General features: G+C 41.7%; 1 protein-coding gene across 2 annotated transcripts; it reads right to left on the reverse strand.

Moving 5' to 3' along the window:
- Positions 1–109: 109 nt before the first annotated feature.
- Positions 110–17,527, reverse strand: pkp3a (plakophilin 3a). Of its 2 annotated transcripts, XM_085778914.1 has the most exons (14): positions 17,448–17,527; positions 13,815–13,992; positions 9,847–9,938; positions 8,614–9,404; positions 7,389–7,512; positions 5,949–6,153; positions 4,808–4,982; positions 4,194–4,311; positions 3,929–4,093; positions 3,413–3,595; positions 3,161–3,314; positions 2,362–2,557; positions 2,128–2,215; positions 110–1,254 (listed from the first exon to the last, which is right to left on the reverse strand). In XM_085778914.1, the coding sequence occupies exons 1-14, from the start codon at positions 17,454–17,456 to the stop codon at positions 1,213–1,215; spliced, it is 2,520 nt and encodes an 839-aa protein (XP_085635040.1). In that variant the 5' UTR covers positions 17,457–17,527; the 3' UTR covers positions 110–1,212. The 2 variants fall into 2 exon arrangements, with proteins under 2 accessions (XP_085635040.1, XP_085635039.1); XM_085778913.1 differs by lacking the exon at positions 17,448–17,527 and having other exon boundaries at positions 13,815–14,139.
- Positions 17,528–19,159: the final 1,632 nt, after the last annotated feature.

A 19,159-nucleotide genomic window follows, 5' to 3' on the forward strand; every position in this document is an offset into this window, starting at 1 on the left:
AAATTATCCAGACGGTACATCTGCCTGCATACAACACAATAGCAAATGAAAATGAAAAAGGCAGTGCTTATTTACACCCACATTCAAACACACAGTTACTGTTCATGCCACAGAGTAGTAATTGATATAATTAGAAGGTTTTATTTTTAATTGAACATTGAATACAAAAAGAAGTTGCACTAAGAGATTTAACCAATCAACCATCCAATGTCAAGGAGTTCAATCAGGTCACTCCCCAAAGGGTGTTTTTACAGTTGGTCTCAAATACTAAACAAATATTGCAGTTGGTCTGAAAACAAAGTTAGGACCGTATTCTTTCACCCCTCATTCACACACATTATTTATTACATTAGACAAACGGCAGTTATACAGTAATGACATGTTAAAGAAAAGACAGACTTGATGAGTTCTGTTTGACAAAGTGATTACAAAGGACACATCAACATTTTGTATGCAAAGACAGATTTTGTGACTTTAAAAAGAGCTAAATACAAAAGTCAAATTTGAAAAGGTACAATCTTATCCCCAGATATTTAAATCAAATCCATCAACATCCAGATTTCTGTATTACTAATATCTCCTCTGGTTTTACATTCAGTTACAGCTATGTTATAATCTTAACTCATATATAAAACACATATTCATCTATCCAAATACTACAAAACAAAACAAAGTACAGTATATATATATACACATAACAGTATAAAACATTACATTGATTTGTATGAAAGCAATATTTACAAATAAAGTCATGTAGGTAGTAGCTACAGCAAGAAGATAAGGCACAAGTGTCCATCATATTGTCCATTAACAAAACGGTAGAACCACAAACAGCTGTGGTTCGATCTGGAAACATGTTGCTCTGACAGAATAAAAATCCCTGATTCCACACAAAACACTCAAGACAGTTCAAACAAAGCAGGTAAAGGGTTTAAGGTGCGTACGTTTGTATCAGAGTCCACCAATAGTCCATCACACGGGATCCACATTTTTGTGCACAGTACTGATGTCCATCAAGTTTTAAAATATGCAGGTTGTCCTTTTTTCATGAAGATCCTCCGTCACTTGCGTGTTCATGTTCTTATCACAAAGTATGGCAGATAAAGACGGTGCCTATGATTATGTTTTATTTATTCCTGCATGCCTGAAAAGATTTCTTCCACACTATGAAAGACTGATGGCTGTTTTGGAAGTGAACTTTTACTTGTGTTTTTAGAGAGTCAAATCGGCAAAGTCCTGTTTCGTATACCCTTTCTGTAAAGTAAAGGAGAAAAAGAGAAAGTGTTAATGACATTGAATGGACAAGAAACACAGAAACATTATGGAATTGTAAAAAAAAAAAAAAAAAAAAAAGTGCTGGACACCACAGAGCAACAGCTCGCTCAAGGTTCAAGTTTGACCTTGCATAACATCTGAGCAAACAATGCAGTAATTATTATTAAATGTCAGAAAAGCCTCCTATCAGCAGGTAATTTCTGTACACTGCCGATCCTGTGTAGGTACCTGATTGTTAAGTGCTGTGCTATCCAGATGGGCATTAAAGCATTTTTTTGTTCTGTTGTGACTTGTCCATTAGGAAATAAGCCGAGCACCGCGCCCATGGGAGGGGCAGGTTTTGATCTGCACGAGGCAGTAAACCTACCTAGAAGTGGACCTGCCTACATGGGTGTGTATCTGTCTGTGTGAATGTGTTGAGAGAGTAACGGTGTGAGCTGCCAAAGATATATGAGTTTTGAACATGTGCCACCCAACGGGCGAAATATCATGTCTCACAAACGCATACTTGTACTTGCGTCTTTGTTAAGCCCTCATCGACAAAATGCACTCCCTCCTTTACCTGCGGCTAACCCAAACCTAAACCTGACTTAAACCTTAGAGCCGTTAAACAGCTCCTTGGTGGCATGTCAGAGAGCAAAGTAAGTTCCTCTACTGATCTGTGAATGGCAGTAGCCTATAGATCCTGGCTTCTGAGGAAGATATTTTCAAGTGTTTTGTTCTAAACCAAAGGTATTATTATTAAAAAATGTTGCTAAATAAATTCATGAACATGTTGATCATGTTTCCCCTTTGATTTTCTGCCTGCGTTGTGATCACTAATGCCTCCCTGCTTAGTCTACAGTCTCTTACCTCTTTGTACTGTTTGTGCAGTTTCTTGTACTGGAACATGTTGCTGAGAACTGTTGCTGCTGCTTTGGATGCTTTCATCCTTCCAGAGCTAGAAAAAAAAAGAAAGATTCACCCAAGGTTAACACTTGGTACAAATGACATCGTGTCAGAGGAGAGGCTGCACCAGTCTGTGTAGCATTCAGTATCAAATGTCTGCATCATGGCATGTGTAGTAGTACAGTGTGTTTTACTAACCTGCTGCCTCCTGAGTTCTTGATGGCGACCAGTTTGCTCAGGCCGTCGAAGAAGGCGATGTCTCTGGCAGCCAATGAGCTGCCGGTCACCAGGTTATTGAAAATACCACAGATGTTGACCACCACCTCGCTGGAAGGCACCTTCTGATTTCCATCTTCAGGCAGCTTGCTCACCAGGTTGTTCACCACCTTCGTTGCTGGATAATAATAATAATAAAATGTGTTGTTAGCGTTACATGTTTGAAAGGTCCAGCAAAGTTTTCACAATTGGCTAAATAATATCAGAAATGCTTTTGCACTATTAACACAAACATCTCTTGACAAAGTTTGAACAGTTTGGTTACTTTTCAAGAGATTTTCTCTTGTTTTTATTTTCTGTGCTTTCTCACTGGTTTAAAATGGTCAACACTAAATCTAGGACAGATGTGCTTGTTTGCTTTACTCCTTAAATAACCCTTAGCAATATTTTTCAAAGATTCAAATCTTGATTTAGTGATAAATGTTAAAATATTATAGACAAACAAATAATTGATTATATAATCTTTGGTATCCCAGGGTTTCAAATTTGAGTTTCCCTACATTTTCAGTGTCCATATTTTTACTTGACTTATCTGATATAATGAATCCAGTAAAAAAAAAAAAAAGGAATATTAGACATTAAGTAAATGGCAGTGGTTTAATTTCACAATTAGGTATCCAAATGTAGTACAACAACCACAGATTATAGAGATGCTCACGTAACTAACCTGTAACTCAGAGGGATCTACGTTTTTATGTGGAAGGATAAATGACGGACTTACCCATGTCACCCTTATCCCTGGCATGGCGGGACAGATTTCGGAGGAAGCCTGTGAGGGAGCGCAGCTCCAGGTCACTGTTGGTACGTAGGAGGTCCAGCAGCACCGGCAGCATGCGCTCCTGCTCCAGAGCCACTCGGCTCAGCACCGACGCCCACTGCAGGACCAGAGGAAGAAACAACTCATGAATGAGAGACTGAGATCAGCGCATTTAAAAAAAGCTTTTGCAGTAGAACCGATGAATATGCTCCTCACCCTCTTGTCTCCAGCTGTGATGTTCTGCAGAGCTCCGGCTGCCGCCTCGCGCGTGGTGGAGTTGATCTCACACTGTTGCAGCACGCGGTTGTAGATTCCAACTATCTGAGGGTGCCACAGCCACTCTGTGCCCTTTGGCACCCGAGCCACCTCCGTGAAAGTGCTTAGATCCTGGTTCTTGCTCTGTCAGGGGAGAGGAGCGCACAAGAAGACAGAGTTGAGATTAATGCCGTTGTCCGTGCACACAAACACCTGCTGATGGATAAATGGATACATCTTTTTTTTTAAGGGTTTTTTTTTGGTGTTTTTGACTTTTTATTTGATAGCACACAGTATAGATAGACAGGAAAGGGGGAGGCAGAGAGAGGGGGAATGACATGCAGGAAAGGTCTGCCCGACGCGGGATTCGAACCGGGGCCGCCTGCGTTGAGGACTGTAGCCTCTACATGGGGCGGCCGCTTTAACCACTGCGCCACGCACCGCCCCAGCTGATGGATAAATCTAACATGCACTTACACTTTTGGCTTTCCTGCTCTGATGTGTAAAGCAGCCAATGGCGTCACTCTTCCCAGAGTCCTGAGCTCTGGTTGGTCCTTCCAGACGCAGCATAGCAGACGGCGGCATCTCACTGTACAGCTGGTAGGAGAGGTTCCTCAGGACACACACTGCGTTTTCCACCCCCTAGGAATAAACACACACAGGTTGAAGCACACAGTAATAGTAAGACTCGGGTTGAGAAGAAGCTGTTTCAAATTAGGCTTAAAATCTTTTCTCGTCTCACCTTGTCTTCTGACTTGTTGTCTTCAAGGGAGGCTTTGACGTAGCCCACCAAGGAATCCACCAGTCCGTGAGTTTCTCTCATCTGCTGACGGGTCTTTTCATTCACAGAGCTCAGATTCCTGTGTGCACGGAGGTGAGACATCCAGAGAGTTACTTCAGTTTATTAGTTTAACCACATAGTACAAACGGAGATGCAGTAAAATTTGTCCTGAGGATGTTTCCACCTCTGGCACTGTGCTTTACAATTAAAGCTTTGACTTGACACAGATATAATAGATATGGTGTTATGATGATGTTACTGCAAATATTTTTAAAACTGTGATTCAATTTGAGATACACAACAACAACAACAACAACAAAAAACACTCCAGTGCACACACGCAGAACCAAACAACCAGAGGCTGGAGTTGTGCTGGTGTTTGAACGATGGGTGTGGTTGAAAGAAGAAGAAGAAAAAGAAGGAGAAAAAAAGCCGTTGGCTGTACAAGGAGCGTCCTGTCGGAACAAAATAACCAAATGCAAATGTGGCCGCACAGAAAAGAATGGAAGGAAATAGAAACTGTTGAAGTAGCACAAAGCAACTACAGGTGTGAGACGCAGACGGAGGAAGCTCACCTGAGGCATCCTGTGGTGTTGTAGAAGATGTCGGCCTCAGAGGCGGACAGGTTGACATCCAGAGAGTCTCCACCACCCGACAGGGGGATGAGGATCTTCTCAGTCAGCTCAGGCAGCGTCTCCCTGGCCAGTTTCTCCTTCAGGTTGTCTTTGGATGAGAGGTTCCACAGGATACCTGCACACACACACACACACACACACACCAGGGACAAGTCAGCAAAAGCAACATTTATTCCTCTAATTTTCAACACTGCTTTTTTTTTTTTTTGTAACATTTTAACTTCACCTCTTTAACCTCCATTTAAAAACAGAGTTTGGCGATCTAGGGTTACTCTTTTTTTAAGTTCAGATAATCATGACAGCGGTATTAATAAATAAGTAATTAATAACAAATTTTCTTATTACCTTATCTTAACTACTTTAAACCACTCATAAAAAGATAAAGATAAACTGAGCTGTAAATCACTATCACCTACAAATCACTTCAATGCCTGTAGGTGAAACATAAAGGTCAGCATAAGTAAGTAAAAGTGATTGTAGGGTCACTCTGTGTGTTACTAAGCGCCTCTTTCCCATTGTTTCTTGCTGGACACGTGACAGTCTCTCCGTGTTCCAGCCAGTACAAATCAAGGTGTTAAGAGCTCAAAGGAAACACTGACAAGGCCTTCGCTCATAAAAGGGAGTGGCAGATACAATATTGGTCCACAGGCCCAGACATCTCCCTCACACTCCCTCATGCCCCCATCTTCACACACCCCGTAGAAAGACAGCAGCTCCACCTCCTGCACCTTGTGTACACAGTCGCTCCACATGCTCAACAGACCATGGTGCTCGGAACATACTTTCTTTAGCAGAAGACGTTACATTACATAATTCATAACTCAAACTATAACTTAGCTACAGTAAATACTGACAATTTGGATTCTACAGCCTTATATCCTCCTGCGTGTGAGGAACACAAAGTTAAAAAGTTACAGTATCGACGACACCACTGCCAAGGTCATATCATATCCAAGCGCTAGTTCATTTGCATTAGTTTCTGCATAGGGCATGAGTCCAAAACCACCAGCGACTCAACGTCATCAGCTTGTTGTGTCATGTTGCTTGTTGTTTTATTGCCACGATCTGGGTCTTTTCCCACCTGTGATGTTCTTGTGAAGCTCATCGTCCGTCTCCCTGAGCGCCTCCACCAGCTGTGGGATGCCGCCCTCCTCGATCAGAGCCACTTTGTTGTCCATGTTCTCATAGATGAGATTGCGTGTGGCGCCGGTGGCATAACGCTGCACTTCCTGATTCTCACTGTTGAACAGCTTCACCAGCTCGCCGATGCCTTTCAAGCGACGCACCTTATAGAGAAAAAAAAAACATATTTCAGCTTAGATTTGTGCTCTTTTTGTATTGTATTTTCTTACATGAAACACAGACTAAACATAAATTAAAGTGCCTACATGTAATTCTTTTGTGTGATAACAAGATCTTTCAAATTATTCTAACTTAAAGATTTTATTAAAATGAGTTTCAATTTAATCCTATACCTCTGGATTGGATCCATGGTACATTGCTGTTACAACTTTTCTTTAATACAACTCGCAGAGTTGCCAAATATCTGACACATTAAAGGGCCTGAGGTGAAGAATGTTTATGAAGTTTCTTGGTAAGTGTTAAAGATTCACAATCATTCTCATGTCTGTACAGTAAATATTCCATATGATTGAGATCCTACATTTAACGAATTACTGTTCCCCTGTTTGAGGTCTCTAAGCTGCTGTAGGCTGAGCCAACCAGCTGCTGGCTGTACATTCATACTTAGACTAATACTGTACCAACTTCATCATCTAACTCTCAGTAGAAAAGTAAATAAATATTTCCCAAACAGTTGGGACTTCTCTAACGATTAGGGCTGGGACGATATGCTTTTCTCCCGATTCGATTCTTCTATGATTTTTTGGATGCCGATTCGATTTAAATTGCGATTCTACGATATTGCCGATTTTCTCGATTTTTAGTCAGGCTTCTGAAACCTTTCTGACAAAATGAGATATAGACTGAGATAAACTGCTACATTTTAACATTTATCTGTACACAAATACTGTAGGAGCCTGTAAATTAACATACTCCATTATAAAGTGAACTTAAACCCTTCTTCAAAACCTGGACTCTCTGTATGTAAAAAAAAAAAGTGAACAAATGCACAATATAAAAAATAAAAAATAAAATAAAAAGAATCGTCAAAAAAATTGTCCAAAAAAATATCGCGATACTTATGTGAATCGATTTGTTCTCCCACCCCTACTAACGATTCATTGCACAACTACTCTAAATCAGCTCATAATTGGCTGCATCCTTAAGAGCCGAACAAGCTAAACGCATTAGTCACAGCAGATAAGAGTTTTAATCCCGTCTGTTTGTCTGTCAGCCATTCGTCACCTACACAGGGCAGAGTCCGGATGATAAAAATTAAGCAACATGTAAATCAACAGCAGCACACCGGGAGAAAACTACAGTATTCTCATGACCTAGTTGCTCGTTGGGGACGGCAGACAGAAAAGACTGAGGCTTAAATTAAATCTGATTGAAGTACCTCATTTTTGGCATCACTGTCATTGTAACACTCATGTTGAATGTAGGCGGCACCCAGGACCTGCAGATCATGGTCGGACTCTCTCAGGTTTTGCACAGCTGTGACCATATCCAAGGAGTTGATCCTACCAAAGAGGAGCAAATTAACAAATTCAAGCACATAATGTAAAACCTGTAATTATGTCATTAGTCTAACACTATGTATGGCAGCACAAAAATATGTGTTTTGGGTGTTTGAATGAAGAGTAGCAAAGTAGCTTCAGTTATGAGCAGTAATTATTATTCATGGATGATTTGTTTCTTCCGAGAAATTCAGTTTGTTGAGTTTATTCCAAATCACACAGTGGTCTATAGATCCACTTGGCTAACCACGAACTGTGGGATGTGTGAAATGTGAGGACTGAAACTAAGCTGCCACACCCAAAACCAGTCCTGCCACTTATGAAGCCACCTCCCAATCCTCAGCTCTTAGGAAACACTCTGTTCATATCACACACTCCCCTCTCCTAAAGCCTCCTGGGTGAAGCATGGGAGCTGTGACACGGCCGTACTGGTGCATTCAAGTCCACTGACTGTGACTGACATTCAAGTACAATACAACAGACTGAATCGCCAGAATGAGTGGAGCTGTCATCTCTATGACTGAGTGTTATGATCTAATTGAAGGATAAGCCTGGTATGAATCCTTGGTCAACACTGCATTAGATATTCTAACAATACACCTACACTGGCTCTAACCCTAAAATCACTCATTTATACGTATACTGACATTACCTTTAAAAAATACTCATACATATCAAGTTTCTTTGGAAAAAAGGGTGTAATAAATCCCTATAACATTAGCATTGTGATTCTTAGCAACCAAACTAAAGTACTAAAGCTTTTGTTCAGACCTGTTTGCAGCAGCAGATTAACATGTACTACTAAGTATTTGTGTTCACACAGTGGCTCTACGTGGTGAACAGGAAGTGGGACCCTGTGCAATAGTGTGACCCATGAAAATGTTTTTAGTATTTTAAGGAGGCTCAGGGGATTCAAGACTCAATATCTGATGGCAGGCTGTGATTTTGGACTTTTTTGGGGATCTGATGGCAGGATGAAAGTAAACGCAACATAAACTGAAGATCAGTCAATAACAGTATGAGAACATGTAAACGTTCCAGATGAAAACCTGGTCATTGTGAGTGTAGAAGACATAACGGAGGAGCAGGTGAGGAGCTTCTTACCCGCTGAGGTTGCCCATGCTCATCCCCATCTCGTTCTGTGTGTAGATGTCCATGCCCCTGCCGACACTCTGCATGCTTTTGATTGACACGGCGCGGGACAGGGTGCCCGGGCGCTGCATTATGAGGTTACCTTGGGAACCAGAGGAAACCCCGGAGCTTATGAACCCCCTGTCTACCACGTCGCCTCCCCTGCCGAAGGTGCCCCCAGTCATGGAGCCCATGCTCATGCGGTTGTTGCGGTTTGTAATCCTGCTGATGGTGCGGTGCGCTGGGCCTTTGAAGGAGTGCTGCTGTTGGACCATCTCTACCTCTCCCCCTCCCATCCCTCCGCTGCGGGACAGAGTGCCGCTGAGAGAGCGACGCATGGGGTGTGTGAAGGTCATGGAGCCTCCTCCTTGCTTCATCTGGCCGCTGGTGTAGCCGTTGACTGCGCTGTGAGAATACTGGCGAGTGTAAGTGGCGTCCCGGTCGGACATCATGCTGCCGGCATCGCTGCCGTCAACCATCCATGGATTCATAGCCGGCGGCTGAATCCGCATCGAGTGCACAGAGAGGGTCTCTGGGTCGACTCGGCTCTGCTGTCGGCCGCCTTGGAAGTTGGACGTGCGCATCTCTTCTCTGTAGAAACCGCCACCGCCACCACCAACACTTACACCGCCGACACTTACACCGCCGCCACTCATACCGCCGCCACTCATACCGCCGCCTCCGACACTGATCCTGTTGTACTGGCTCAGGTCTGGGGCCGCAGACCGGCAGCTGTAGCCTGAGCTCTGGGTTACACGTGGACCCTACGCAAGAAGAGAAAAGTAACCGTTACACTCACATGTAAATGTGTAGGAGTTGATCTTTGATTTCACAACAGTATGTATGAGTGGATTTGTAGTGAGTCAGTAACAAAGATTTCTAAATTTGATCGGAAAACAAAGGTCATGGCCTCAGGTTTGTCATTTCTGACAGAAAAATGAAACTCATTTAGGAGTGGAGGGATTAATATAGGACATGACACATCAGGCAGACATTTACAGTGTCAAACAGAAAGACTGCAGCCTCCTGGAATCTAGAGGGTGGACTTGAAAACCCTGAGCTGATCTCATGACAGCCTACTGTGAAATACCACACATGCTGAGTCCTGGATGACCCAGTGTGACACCGGCAGGAGGTCAACGATGATGTTTCCCTGATGTGTGCAAATATATTTTTGTAACAGTGAGATAATCCCGTCATACTCACCATTGTTCTAGAGCCTGTGTACATGTAGGACGACTTAGAGCTGAAACTTGGGTTATAGGTTTGATATTTCATTCCTGAGGAACCACCGTAGTCTGAAACAGAGAAGACACAACGAAGAAACATATTATTACTACATTTGATATCACATTTAAGACTAAAACTTTGTCAAACCATCTATTTCATACATTTAAATGTCTTTATAAATAAATATTAAAATCAGCAGCTTGGGACCACTTGTCAAACATACAGTGAACTCAAAATCTGTAAAATCACATTCAAAACTGGTAGGCAGCAGTTGAATGTTTCTGTCGTGTAAAGCTGCAGACGTCAGCTTCATTAATACAAAGAGTACCACATCGTTAGTTCTTCCCAAAGTTCCCTGACTCTTCCAGTTCAACACTCTTAGTCAAACTAAAGTCACAAAAAGATAAAGTGCATTAAACAGAAACATTTATTTAAGATGTCCAGAAGCTGTCGTGTTGTACTTGAAATATGTTCCCACGCATCTGCGTGTTGTGTTCAGTCACGCTCACCTCCTGTCATGTTTGCACCTCTGTTGAAATGACAGCGTCAGAGCTCTTACTACATATTTGCTGTTTTTTTGCAAGCAAGGAGTTCCCAAATTCCTTTATTCTGATAGTCTAAACTCAGCTGCTGACTTGGGTTCCTGAAGCGACAACTAAGACGTCAAACCGGATGGAAAATATGACAAATTCCCTTTCTTTCGGTTTTCACCGATCAGCGATGTCATTTTTTGTTTTATCCCCAACTACATGAACACTTTAATTGTGTTTATTTGATTTTTAAGCTCTGCCACAAACAATAATATAGCAAGTCAGTCCTCATCTTTGTATGTGTCACTGCATGCACCCTTATATCACTTATTGATGTATAAATAATATCACTTGAATATAACTGAGACTAATGTTTTGAGAACAAGACCTGCTCAAAGCATGGAAAAATGACAGGTTAACAAAAAAGAGCAAGCAACATTGAATATACAACAATGATCTGCATGAATGGCATTCAGTGTGAATAGCAGGTTTCCTGTTGCACAGGACAGAGGGACCTGACCAGTCAGATGTCTGCTCACATCTGGCACACAAACACATCAGCTGGTATGGGACAGCACGGCGAGCGTCTCAATGTTTTGGTTACAGATGAGAGTGAAGTGAAAGGTGAGTGTGATTGATGGTTTGCAAGAAAAAAAAATTCACTACACCAATAGCTCTGAGCGGCAGCGCGTCGACTCCGCTATCTGGGTCAACTGAAACCTGGTGTCTTAGCCACATAGCCCCAAGTGCAATAAATTAAGTGTTCAAACTGTCATTTACTTTAAGTGAATTCATCTTTCGTTCCAGGAATGAAGCAGAAACACAGACAAACATCACACACGGGCCAACGGGCTGGCGTCTCAGGCTGCTTCAATTCATGTTCCTACACATAAGCGAGTTTAGTGTTAGTGCGACAACATTTGCTAATCAGCACTAAATACAAAGTGCATTTAAGGCTGATGGGACCTCATTAGTTTCTTCATGTATTTAGTCACAAATGAGTGAAAACAAAATGTAGTTTTGATCTTTAGGTGCAGGATCATTAACATCCTGAACCAACAGGGAGGGAAATTACAAAATGATGTGAGGAGCAACATTTTCAAACTTGTACACAGAGGCGAGGGTTTGCAGACATGCTTCATTTGTCGTTCAGAGCACAAACACACACACACACACACACACACACACACACACACACACACACACACACACACACACACACACACACACACACACCAAACCAGTCGGTACAGAGCCGAGTGACTGACACATCACCTGGCCTCGCGCCAGCAACCACGGCAACGCCCGACACACCTGAGAGCCACAGCCTTTACAGCGCACAGGAAACACACCCTGAAAACTCCTCTCGACATTTTCCCTCCCATGCCATCTCTTCTGAGATGAACTTTGATCATAAAGCCATACACTTTTTTGTTTTCACTCTCACTTTCTGCCGAGGCTTGTCCACCTATGAATTCTAATTAGTCACTGTCACTAATGTGTCATTGCAGCAGCACTGAGATACAGAGGAGGAAGAAGAAGAAGAAGAGGAGGAAGAGGCGTCACTCGCAAAAATCCTGTGGGTGTTTTGCTCATTTGCGGACACATATGCATTCACAATAAACTTCTCCACAGCCACAGAGCCGACCACTGAAATGGACGCATTCCCTGTCATTTTGAAATCTTCTCTCTTTATTGAAACCGTTTTCAAAGAGGAGAGATGTTACATGACAGTGTTTTATGGCTGTGTGCTCTCCTCCCAGCTAAGCCCAGGGCAAAGGACGGGCAGAGATAACAGAGGGATTCTAGTTTTTCATACAGCGTGCAAATGTTCGACTGCAGAGTTTGACAAGTAAAAACAGACAGTGACCCACTGTCACATGCCCTTCGACATTCCAGCCATAAAAAACAAAACGCACAGTTCGTTTGTCTGTCCGGGCAGGTAGTGTTGATGCCCCAGGGAAAAACATAAACTAGAAAAGAAAAAGAAAGAGAAAATATTTTTCTGGCTCCACACATTGCAGAATGTAGAGGTCATAGTGTCTGACCGTCTGAGGCCTTCTCTCTGGGCTCCTGCTCCCTGTCATTTGGTTTGACAATGTGAATTATGGGACACAAAGGAATGTCCTTATACATCAGGCAGCGCCAGCAGGTGCACAGGTTTTAGTCAACATTTTTTAAAGCAATTCAAAAGAAGCCTGTGCCCGTAAGGAGGCCTATACATCTGACACTCGTATGGCCTTTAAACCACATCAAAACGATCAGCTGTGTGAAACCTTAACTTCCGCCTGCGGGAGACTCACCAGTCTCATCTCCACTCTGTCACTGTGCCAAGGCAACACAGACAGGCACTCTTTTACAAGGTGACGTCTCTGAACAGACACGTCAACAGCTGGTTCTCACAGAGCTCGCAGGCGGCTCCCAGGTATCTACTGAGCCCTCGCACTTAAAGCTGCGTAAAGATCTGAAACCCAACCCCTCAGAGGGAGGCTTTCACCTTCGTCTGCTATCGGGAAGTCCATGAAAGCCCCACTTGTTTGGGCCTGTTACACATTAACCCCTTTCTCTCTCATGCAGGTCCACAGCACTGTAAGATCATCCCTGCATGAGGCTACGGCTCAGGTTCATCTGCTGCGGACCAGCAGAGCAGCTGAATGGACAAATTCCCTGATGAGAGACAAATACAAAGGAATGCAGCAAGGACAAGCAACACACACACACACACACACGCACACAGGAGCTGTATTGACGCATAAACAAGCTTGAACTTGCAAGCAGAAGTATCTCCACTTAATCTGAATCACTGTGACGAAACTTGGTTCAAGCAACATAAACAACAGGAGACAGTCACTCCGGTTACGTCAGGTAATTCATCAGAAAATTAATTTATCCTCCAACTCTCTTGAAACTGGATTCAGCATCTGTTTTGTTTTTTTCCCCAACTCACTTTTCCCACCACTTGAATTTAAATTTTACAGAATACAGTAGAGATGTATAATTATTGTTACTCATTTTATCCTAAATTTGATGATATTTAGTGTGACTCAAAAAGAGGAAACAACTTTTGAAAAGATAAAAAGGATCATGGACATTCAAAGCTCAACAATGAACTGAAGAATCTCATCTTATCACTTATCTGGAGCATGTCCAGAGGGAACAAGGTCACACTGGTCTGAGAACAGCTCCAGTTCCTCATATATAGGAGAAAACCTGTATTTGGCCACAAGCTCAGCACTGTTGTTGTCACACAATGGCACCTGCAGCTGCACCTGCGCGCTCAGTTTCTACCTTTAAATCCTCCACTCGTCCAGGCTGAACTCAGGTCAGCCCGGAGCGCTCAGTAATGTCACAAAGCGGAGGACAAAGTCAGTCAGTCAGTCAGTCAGTCCGGAGACTCTCTGGTGAGGTGTTTACCTGACATGGCGTAGTGTGAGGTGGATCCATTCTGCCGCGGCAGCGTGGACTTCTCGGCCAGCCTCATCTGGACCTGCTGCTGGACGCGCCGCGCTCTGGACACCTCGTCCGACACGGAGCCTCCGTTCCCCAGCTGGACCTCGGTCGGGAGGCCGTAGGTGGTGACCGAGCTGTTGGGCTGTAAGGCGGAACAGAACACGGTCTCTGAGACCACGGCACTCATGGTGGAAAAAGTTTAAAGGCGAGACGCTGGGTGAGAGAAAAGCAAAGCGTCCGGACTGAAAACGAGCTGTTTGCGTCGTGGCAGCTGAAAGTGTTTGGAGAGGAGCGCGACGGGAGCGAGGCGCGCGGAGCCGTGCAGCGGCACAGGGGGCGGGGCTTCAGCCAGCAGAGACCACCTGACTCACAGGTGAGCTCAGCTAGATCACTGACTCACTCTGGTTTCTCACAGCCTCCTCTCATTGGCGTATCTAGCTGCGATTGGCTGTTGGAGTTTTTGTTTTTGTCTGTTTTGTTTTCCATTTACTCCATGACTACAGGAACTAAATGTATGCACATGTAAATGTAAATGTAAATGTAACATTATACTGGATACAGAGATAGATACAAAAGTATAGCCTACAAACATACTCTCAAATGTAGCTACAGTACTCAATACAAATGTTAAATGTATCACATTTGTGATCATTATAATTTGCATTGTCTTTCTTTATAAGACTATAAGGATTATGATAATGATGGTGATCATTATTAGAATAGAATAGATTAGAATAGTACTTTGTTAATCTTTTACAGGAAATTATTGTGTCACAGCAGCTCCAATAGAATAGAATAAAAAGATATTGTCATTATTAGCCTATTATTATTAATATTATTATTATTATTATTAGTAGTAGTAGTAGTAGTAGTAGTAGTAGTAGTAGCTTAGTAATAGTAGCCTAGTAGTAGTGGTATTAGTAGTAGTTGTGGTAGCAGTAGTATGGTATGTGGTTGTGTATAGAGACCTTTTTAACACAACCTAACTGTTGAGTAGCTTCATATATAAAGATTTGTGATTAGCCTGCAACTAGAGCTGTGATGTAAACTATAAAAAAAATCCCTTTAAATTGTTGTGGAGTAGAAGTACAAAGTCACATATAAAGTACTGTAACATGGAGTTACTCAAGTAAACTACAAGTACCTTATCATTATACTTAAATACAGTACAGTAAATGTACTTACTTTCCATAACTGGTTTAATGCCACTGAGTGACAGCTTTGATCAGTATCTGTCTCTATTTTTACAACACTTTTGTTGCTTTGATTTCACTTGTAAAACTGTCTAACTTTTACTTGAAAAAGCAGAGCAGGAATAAAGTATTTCTACTATTACTACTACTTTGACTCAAGTGAATAGTCTGTGCAGTCTGCTACGCTGCTTGGAGATTACATGCACCGATGTTATCTGAGACCTTATATACCTTAATAAATTCCTTTTGTTATATCACTTTCCAGGTGCTAAGTGTTTTTAATCAGTCCCAGCTATACAGTTACAACAGCTTCTGTTCACATTGTCGAGCCACCTCATGTCAGGGTTGAAGAGAAAGTGGCAGTGTAAACAAACCAGTCTAACCGGTGTCAATCATTCACCCCTGTGAAACAGCCGTAGTCAATAGAATCATACTCAAATCAATAATTGGACTGAATGTGATGAGGTTGAAGTTTTTTTGTCTGAGATTTGACATAAAGCTCTAATTCATAGACATCACATTGTCACACAGTGTCGTAGAAATGCCTAGCATATGTGACATATTGTGTAATTTTACATAAACAGTCCAGTGATATAGGTGAGTGAAGTATTAGATCTAAAAAATCTAAAACTAAATAAGCATGTGTATGTTATGTTTCCTCTATGACTCGCTACACAGTGAGTTAATCACACAATAATCTGACACATGATGATGTAGCCGAGGGCAGCAACACTGGTCATTCAAAAGTTACCATCAAGCCGAATCAACGCCTCCGTGACACACTGAACATGAAGTCTGTGTTGACTGGAAAGATTCTGCAGTGTGCTGCGTTGGTTTTAACCCACCGGATGTGGTGGACAAGTGGATGATGTCACTTCAACATTTAGCTAAGGTCAAGGTTCAAATGACATTTTCACTACCTGTAGTTTGTTTGAGTACCCACTTAACACCTATAACACCTATTCTGCTCAAGTTCTGTAGACTTGTAGAAGCACATCTAAATATATACAAAATATGTTGTATATTAGATAATTTCTACATATTTTTTTGTAATTGTAATGATAAGATACACTGTAATGATAAGATATCTCATAGGGTTGTCATCATATCGATTTTTCACAATTATAGTAACCATTAACATTTTGAGGGACAAATAATAACATTATGAGTAAAATTCATTTGACTTTAACTTTCTTTATGTTGTGTTCTGCCTCTTTTTTTGGCAAACAAATTAAGGAAGTGGAGAGAGTCTGTAACCGCAACAGTGCAATACGCAGAAAGAACAAATACACTTTTGGGAAGGGCGGCATGGTGGTAAAGGCCATGACTGTAACTCTGTGTAGAGTTTGCATTTCCTCCCTCTGGCGTCCACTGATGACCTGCCCATTAGGCTAAGTGGTGACTCTGAAGAAGCCGTAGTAGGTGTGAACATGAGTGTGTGAGGGGGTGTGAGAGACTAGCGACCTGTCTACGTGAACCCTGCCCTCGGCCTGTCAGCTTCGGGGCTGGGATTGGCTCCACCCCCCTGTGACCCTGGATGGAAATGGTCGTAGCTAATGAATGGATGGGTCGTGAAAGGCAACCATAAACTGCTAAACAGCTAAAATCTGTGTCATGACAAAAACCTTTTCTGTTTTATTATCAAAATTGTTGCACTCCTACAAATCTTATATTTAGGTACCCAGCAGAGAAGACCCTTCCTTCACCAGATGGTTTGATATTAAGTGAAATCTAAAAGTGAATCGGACTGAGTGTGAGTGTGAATGGGAGACTGTTGAAGGTGTGTCTCTTTCAAATCAGGGCCACACCTTAGTTTTATCTGGTTTTTGAGCTTAGCAACTGTGAGTCATTGTCGTCAAAACAGAAAGTGTGGGAGTTGCCACATGTTAGCTGGTGCATGTCTGTGGTTGCTACCTGGTTGAATACAGACTACTAGGTTCAAATAAATCACAGTTGGAGCACAATAAACGTCTTTAACTAAATGGGTCAAAGAGTTACAATCATGGCCGTGTATTGATTTGTCCCCTGAAGTCTTGACAGCCTTGCTCTGTTTAAATGCATCCGAGAGGAAAATCAAGACATGAATCTCAGGTAATTGAATCAGACAAGGAGAGAGGATTTTTGAGTGATCACAGTGAATAGAGTTACACTGATCCAGATGCAATAATACTGTAGATCTATGGAAATGTGAGCCCGCTTCTCAGTTTGTAATGAGGACAGCTTCAGTGTCTCAGCATATTTGTGAGAAGGAACAATCAATCACAGCTTTTGCACATTTCAGTGAGAACAAAGAGGTGCACGATGTGTTTCAGATGGCAACACAAATTCTCTGTGAAATAAATTTTACATACAGCAATAAATTATGTTAGTCTGTGATAAATATCTTAGATAGATTTTGACTTACCATAACCATTGAGGCTGAGTTGATTGGGGATGTTCTGCTCTCTCTGAAGTGGCGAACCTGCTTCTGCAACCAGGTGACCTGATCTGTAAGATATTAGAAAGTACTAAAAGATATACAGTATTAAGTCACCGCCCCAAATATTACCTCTCTCTTATGCATAGAAGTTAATCTTGGGCCAGACCCAAAACAGAAGAGATGAGTCAATGACTATGACACTAGAGGGTGTGATGCACAGGAGAGGGGCAGACTTACCTGTTACCAGTTACTGTGACAGAGTAGATGACAAATAATTTTTTTTCCTTTTGTTTATTTGTTGCTTGAGGTTGAAAGTCTTCCTGAGAAGTGAGTTTACACAACACATAATTTTAATTATTGAATGCTATGTGATTCTGTGAATGCTGAGGCTGATTTCTGTTGGGATGTTGCAATGTGTCGCTGATGAGTCACTTGCTCAACAAAATAAAATACCCAAGCAGCTGTTTCTCTGGATTCCCAGCCCAGTTCAGGAGAAGTGAGTGACAGAAATCACCCCAAACGTTATTGAGTCAGAGCAGCGTCTGTGTGTGTGCGTCAGAGAAAGGGATGACAGAGAGAGAGAGTTGTTCCACTCGTTGTCTTCTGCGTCAAGACTCAACTACATCACACTATCACCATATAGACATACAGTATATATACAGTCCATAGATACAAACTATCAAACAAACACACACAGTACATAGATACAAACTATCAAACAAACACACACATTCACACATATTGTAATATGTTATACCTAAGCAATATGTAAAGACATTATCCTGTATGGCTGTATTGCTTATGTTTAACAAAGAGTTAAGTCCAACTCATTAATTCAATCCCAGACTGTTAAATCATCACCATCACTTCAAAATCCTGTTTATAAAAAAAAATAAATTAAACTGATGAAACCATGTGAAATATATTTTAGAGCTGTCAAATGTTGCCTTGTGTCTCCAGGATACCAAACAGAGCACGGAGGTTAAGACCTCAACACTGTTCACTAGTTACAAGATAAACAACTGTGACTGATGCCAACATATAAAATTGTGGTCGAGGCCGGTGGGTATGAAGGTGTTTGGAGCTTGATTGATTGAATTTTGATTGTAAAAAAAAAAAAGTCTTTTGAACATGAGAAAAAAAAGATTAAAAAAGCTCAACACGTGTTCAAAAAGGAATGGGAAGAAGTCTAAGCCTATCTAGTCCCACCCCTTCTCCCTGCACAATTTTGTATGTTAGTATTTATTCCGCTTCCCTAATTGTACTTCTTTAAATAACTCAAATAATAACAATAATAATAATAATAATAATTAGGCTATACCACGTTTATTTATCCAACTGCATCGATAGAAAGGAAAAAGATGATATAACCAAACACTAACAAAATATAACATCGACAGAAAAGTAACACTAAACATTAAAAGATGAAGATAATCATAGATACCCTCGTGTTAACACCTCTTGTCTGCCACCCGTGTATCCCAAGAAAACATATTCTTTGTATTTTGTTTTAAGCTGTTTGGGTGTATGTGGATTTAATTACCTTGCTTATTTGTTTGCTGAATTTTAGCGCTGATTCATGTGTGGCACCCACATGTGACAGATAACTGTTGATTACACCCATATGTCATCACTGAACATTTTGTTGGCATTAAAATGCTGCTATCTCAGCCTCCACTCTCAAAGACTTTTGATTG

Source organism: Trachurus japonicus, chromosome 6, assembly GCF_045865225.1.
Source record: "Trachurus japonicus isolate A0001 chromosome 6, Traja_1.0".
Lineage (NCBI taxonomy): Eukaryota > Metazoa > Chordata > Actinopteri > Carangiformes > Carangidae > Trachurus > Trachurus japonicus.

What these genes read in the sequence shown, in the direction of transcription:
- pkp3a (XM_085778913.1), bottom strand. Translation starts at nt 14,037, where the DNA reads ATGAGTGCCGTGGTCTCAGAGACCGTGTTCTGTTCCGCCTTACAGCCC. An exon ending in AGCATGGGCAACCTCAGCGG is followed by an intron (nt 7,513 to 8,613) that starts GTAAGAAGCTCC and finishes CCTCTTTGGTAG; the next exon opens with GATCAACTCCTTGGATATGG. An exon ending in GCTTCACAAGAACATCACAG is followed by an intron (nt 4,983 to 5,948) that starts GTGGGAAAAGAC and finishes GTGTGTGTGCAG; the next exon opens with GTATCCTGTGGAACCTCTCA.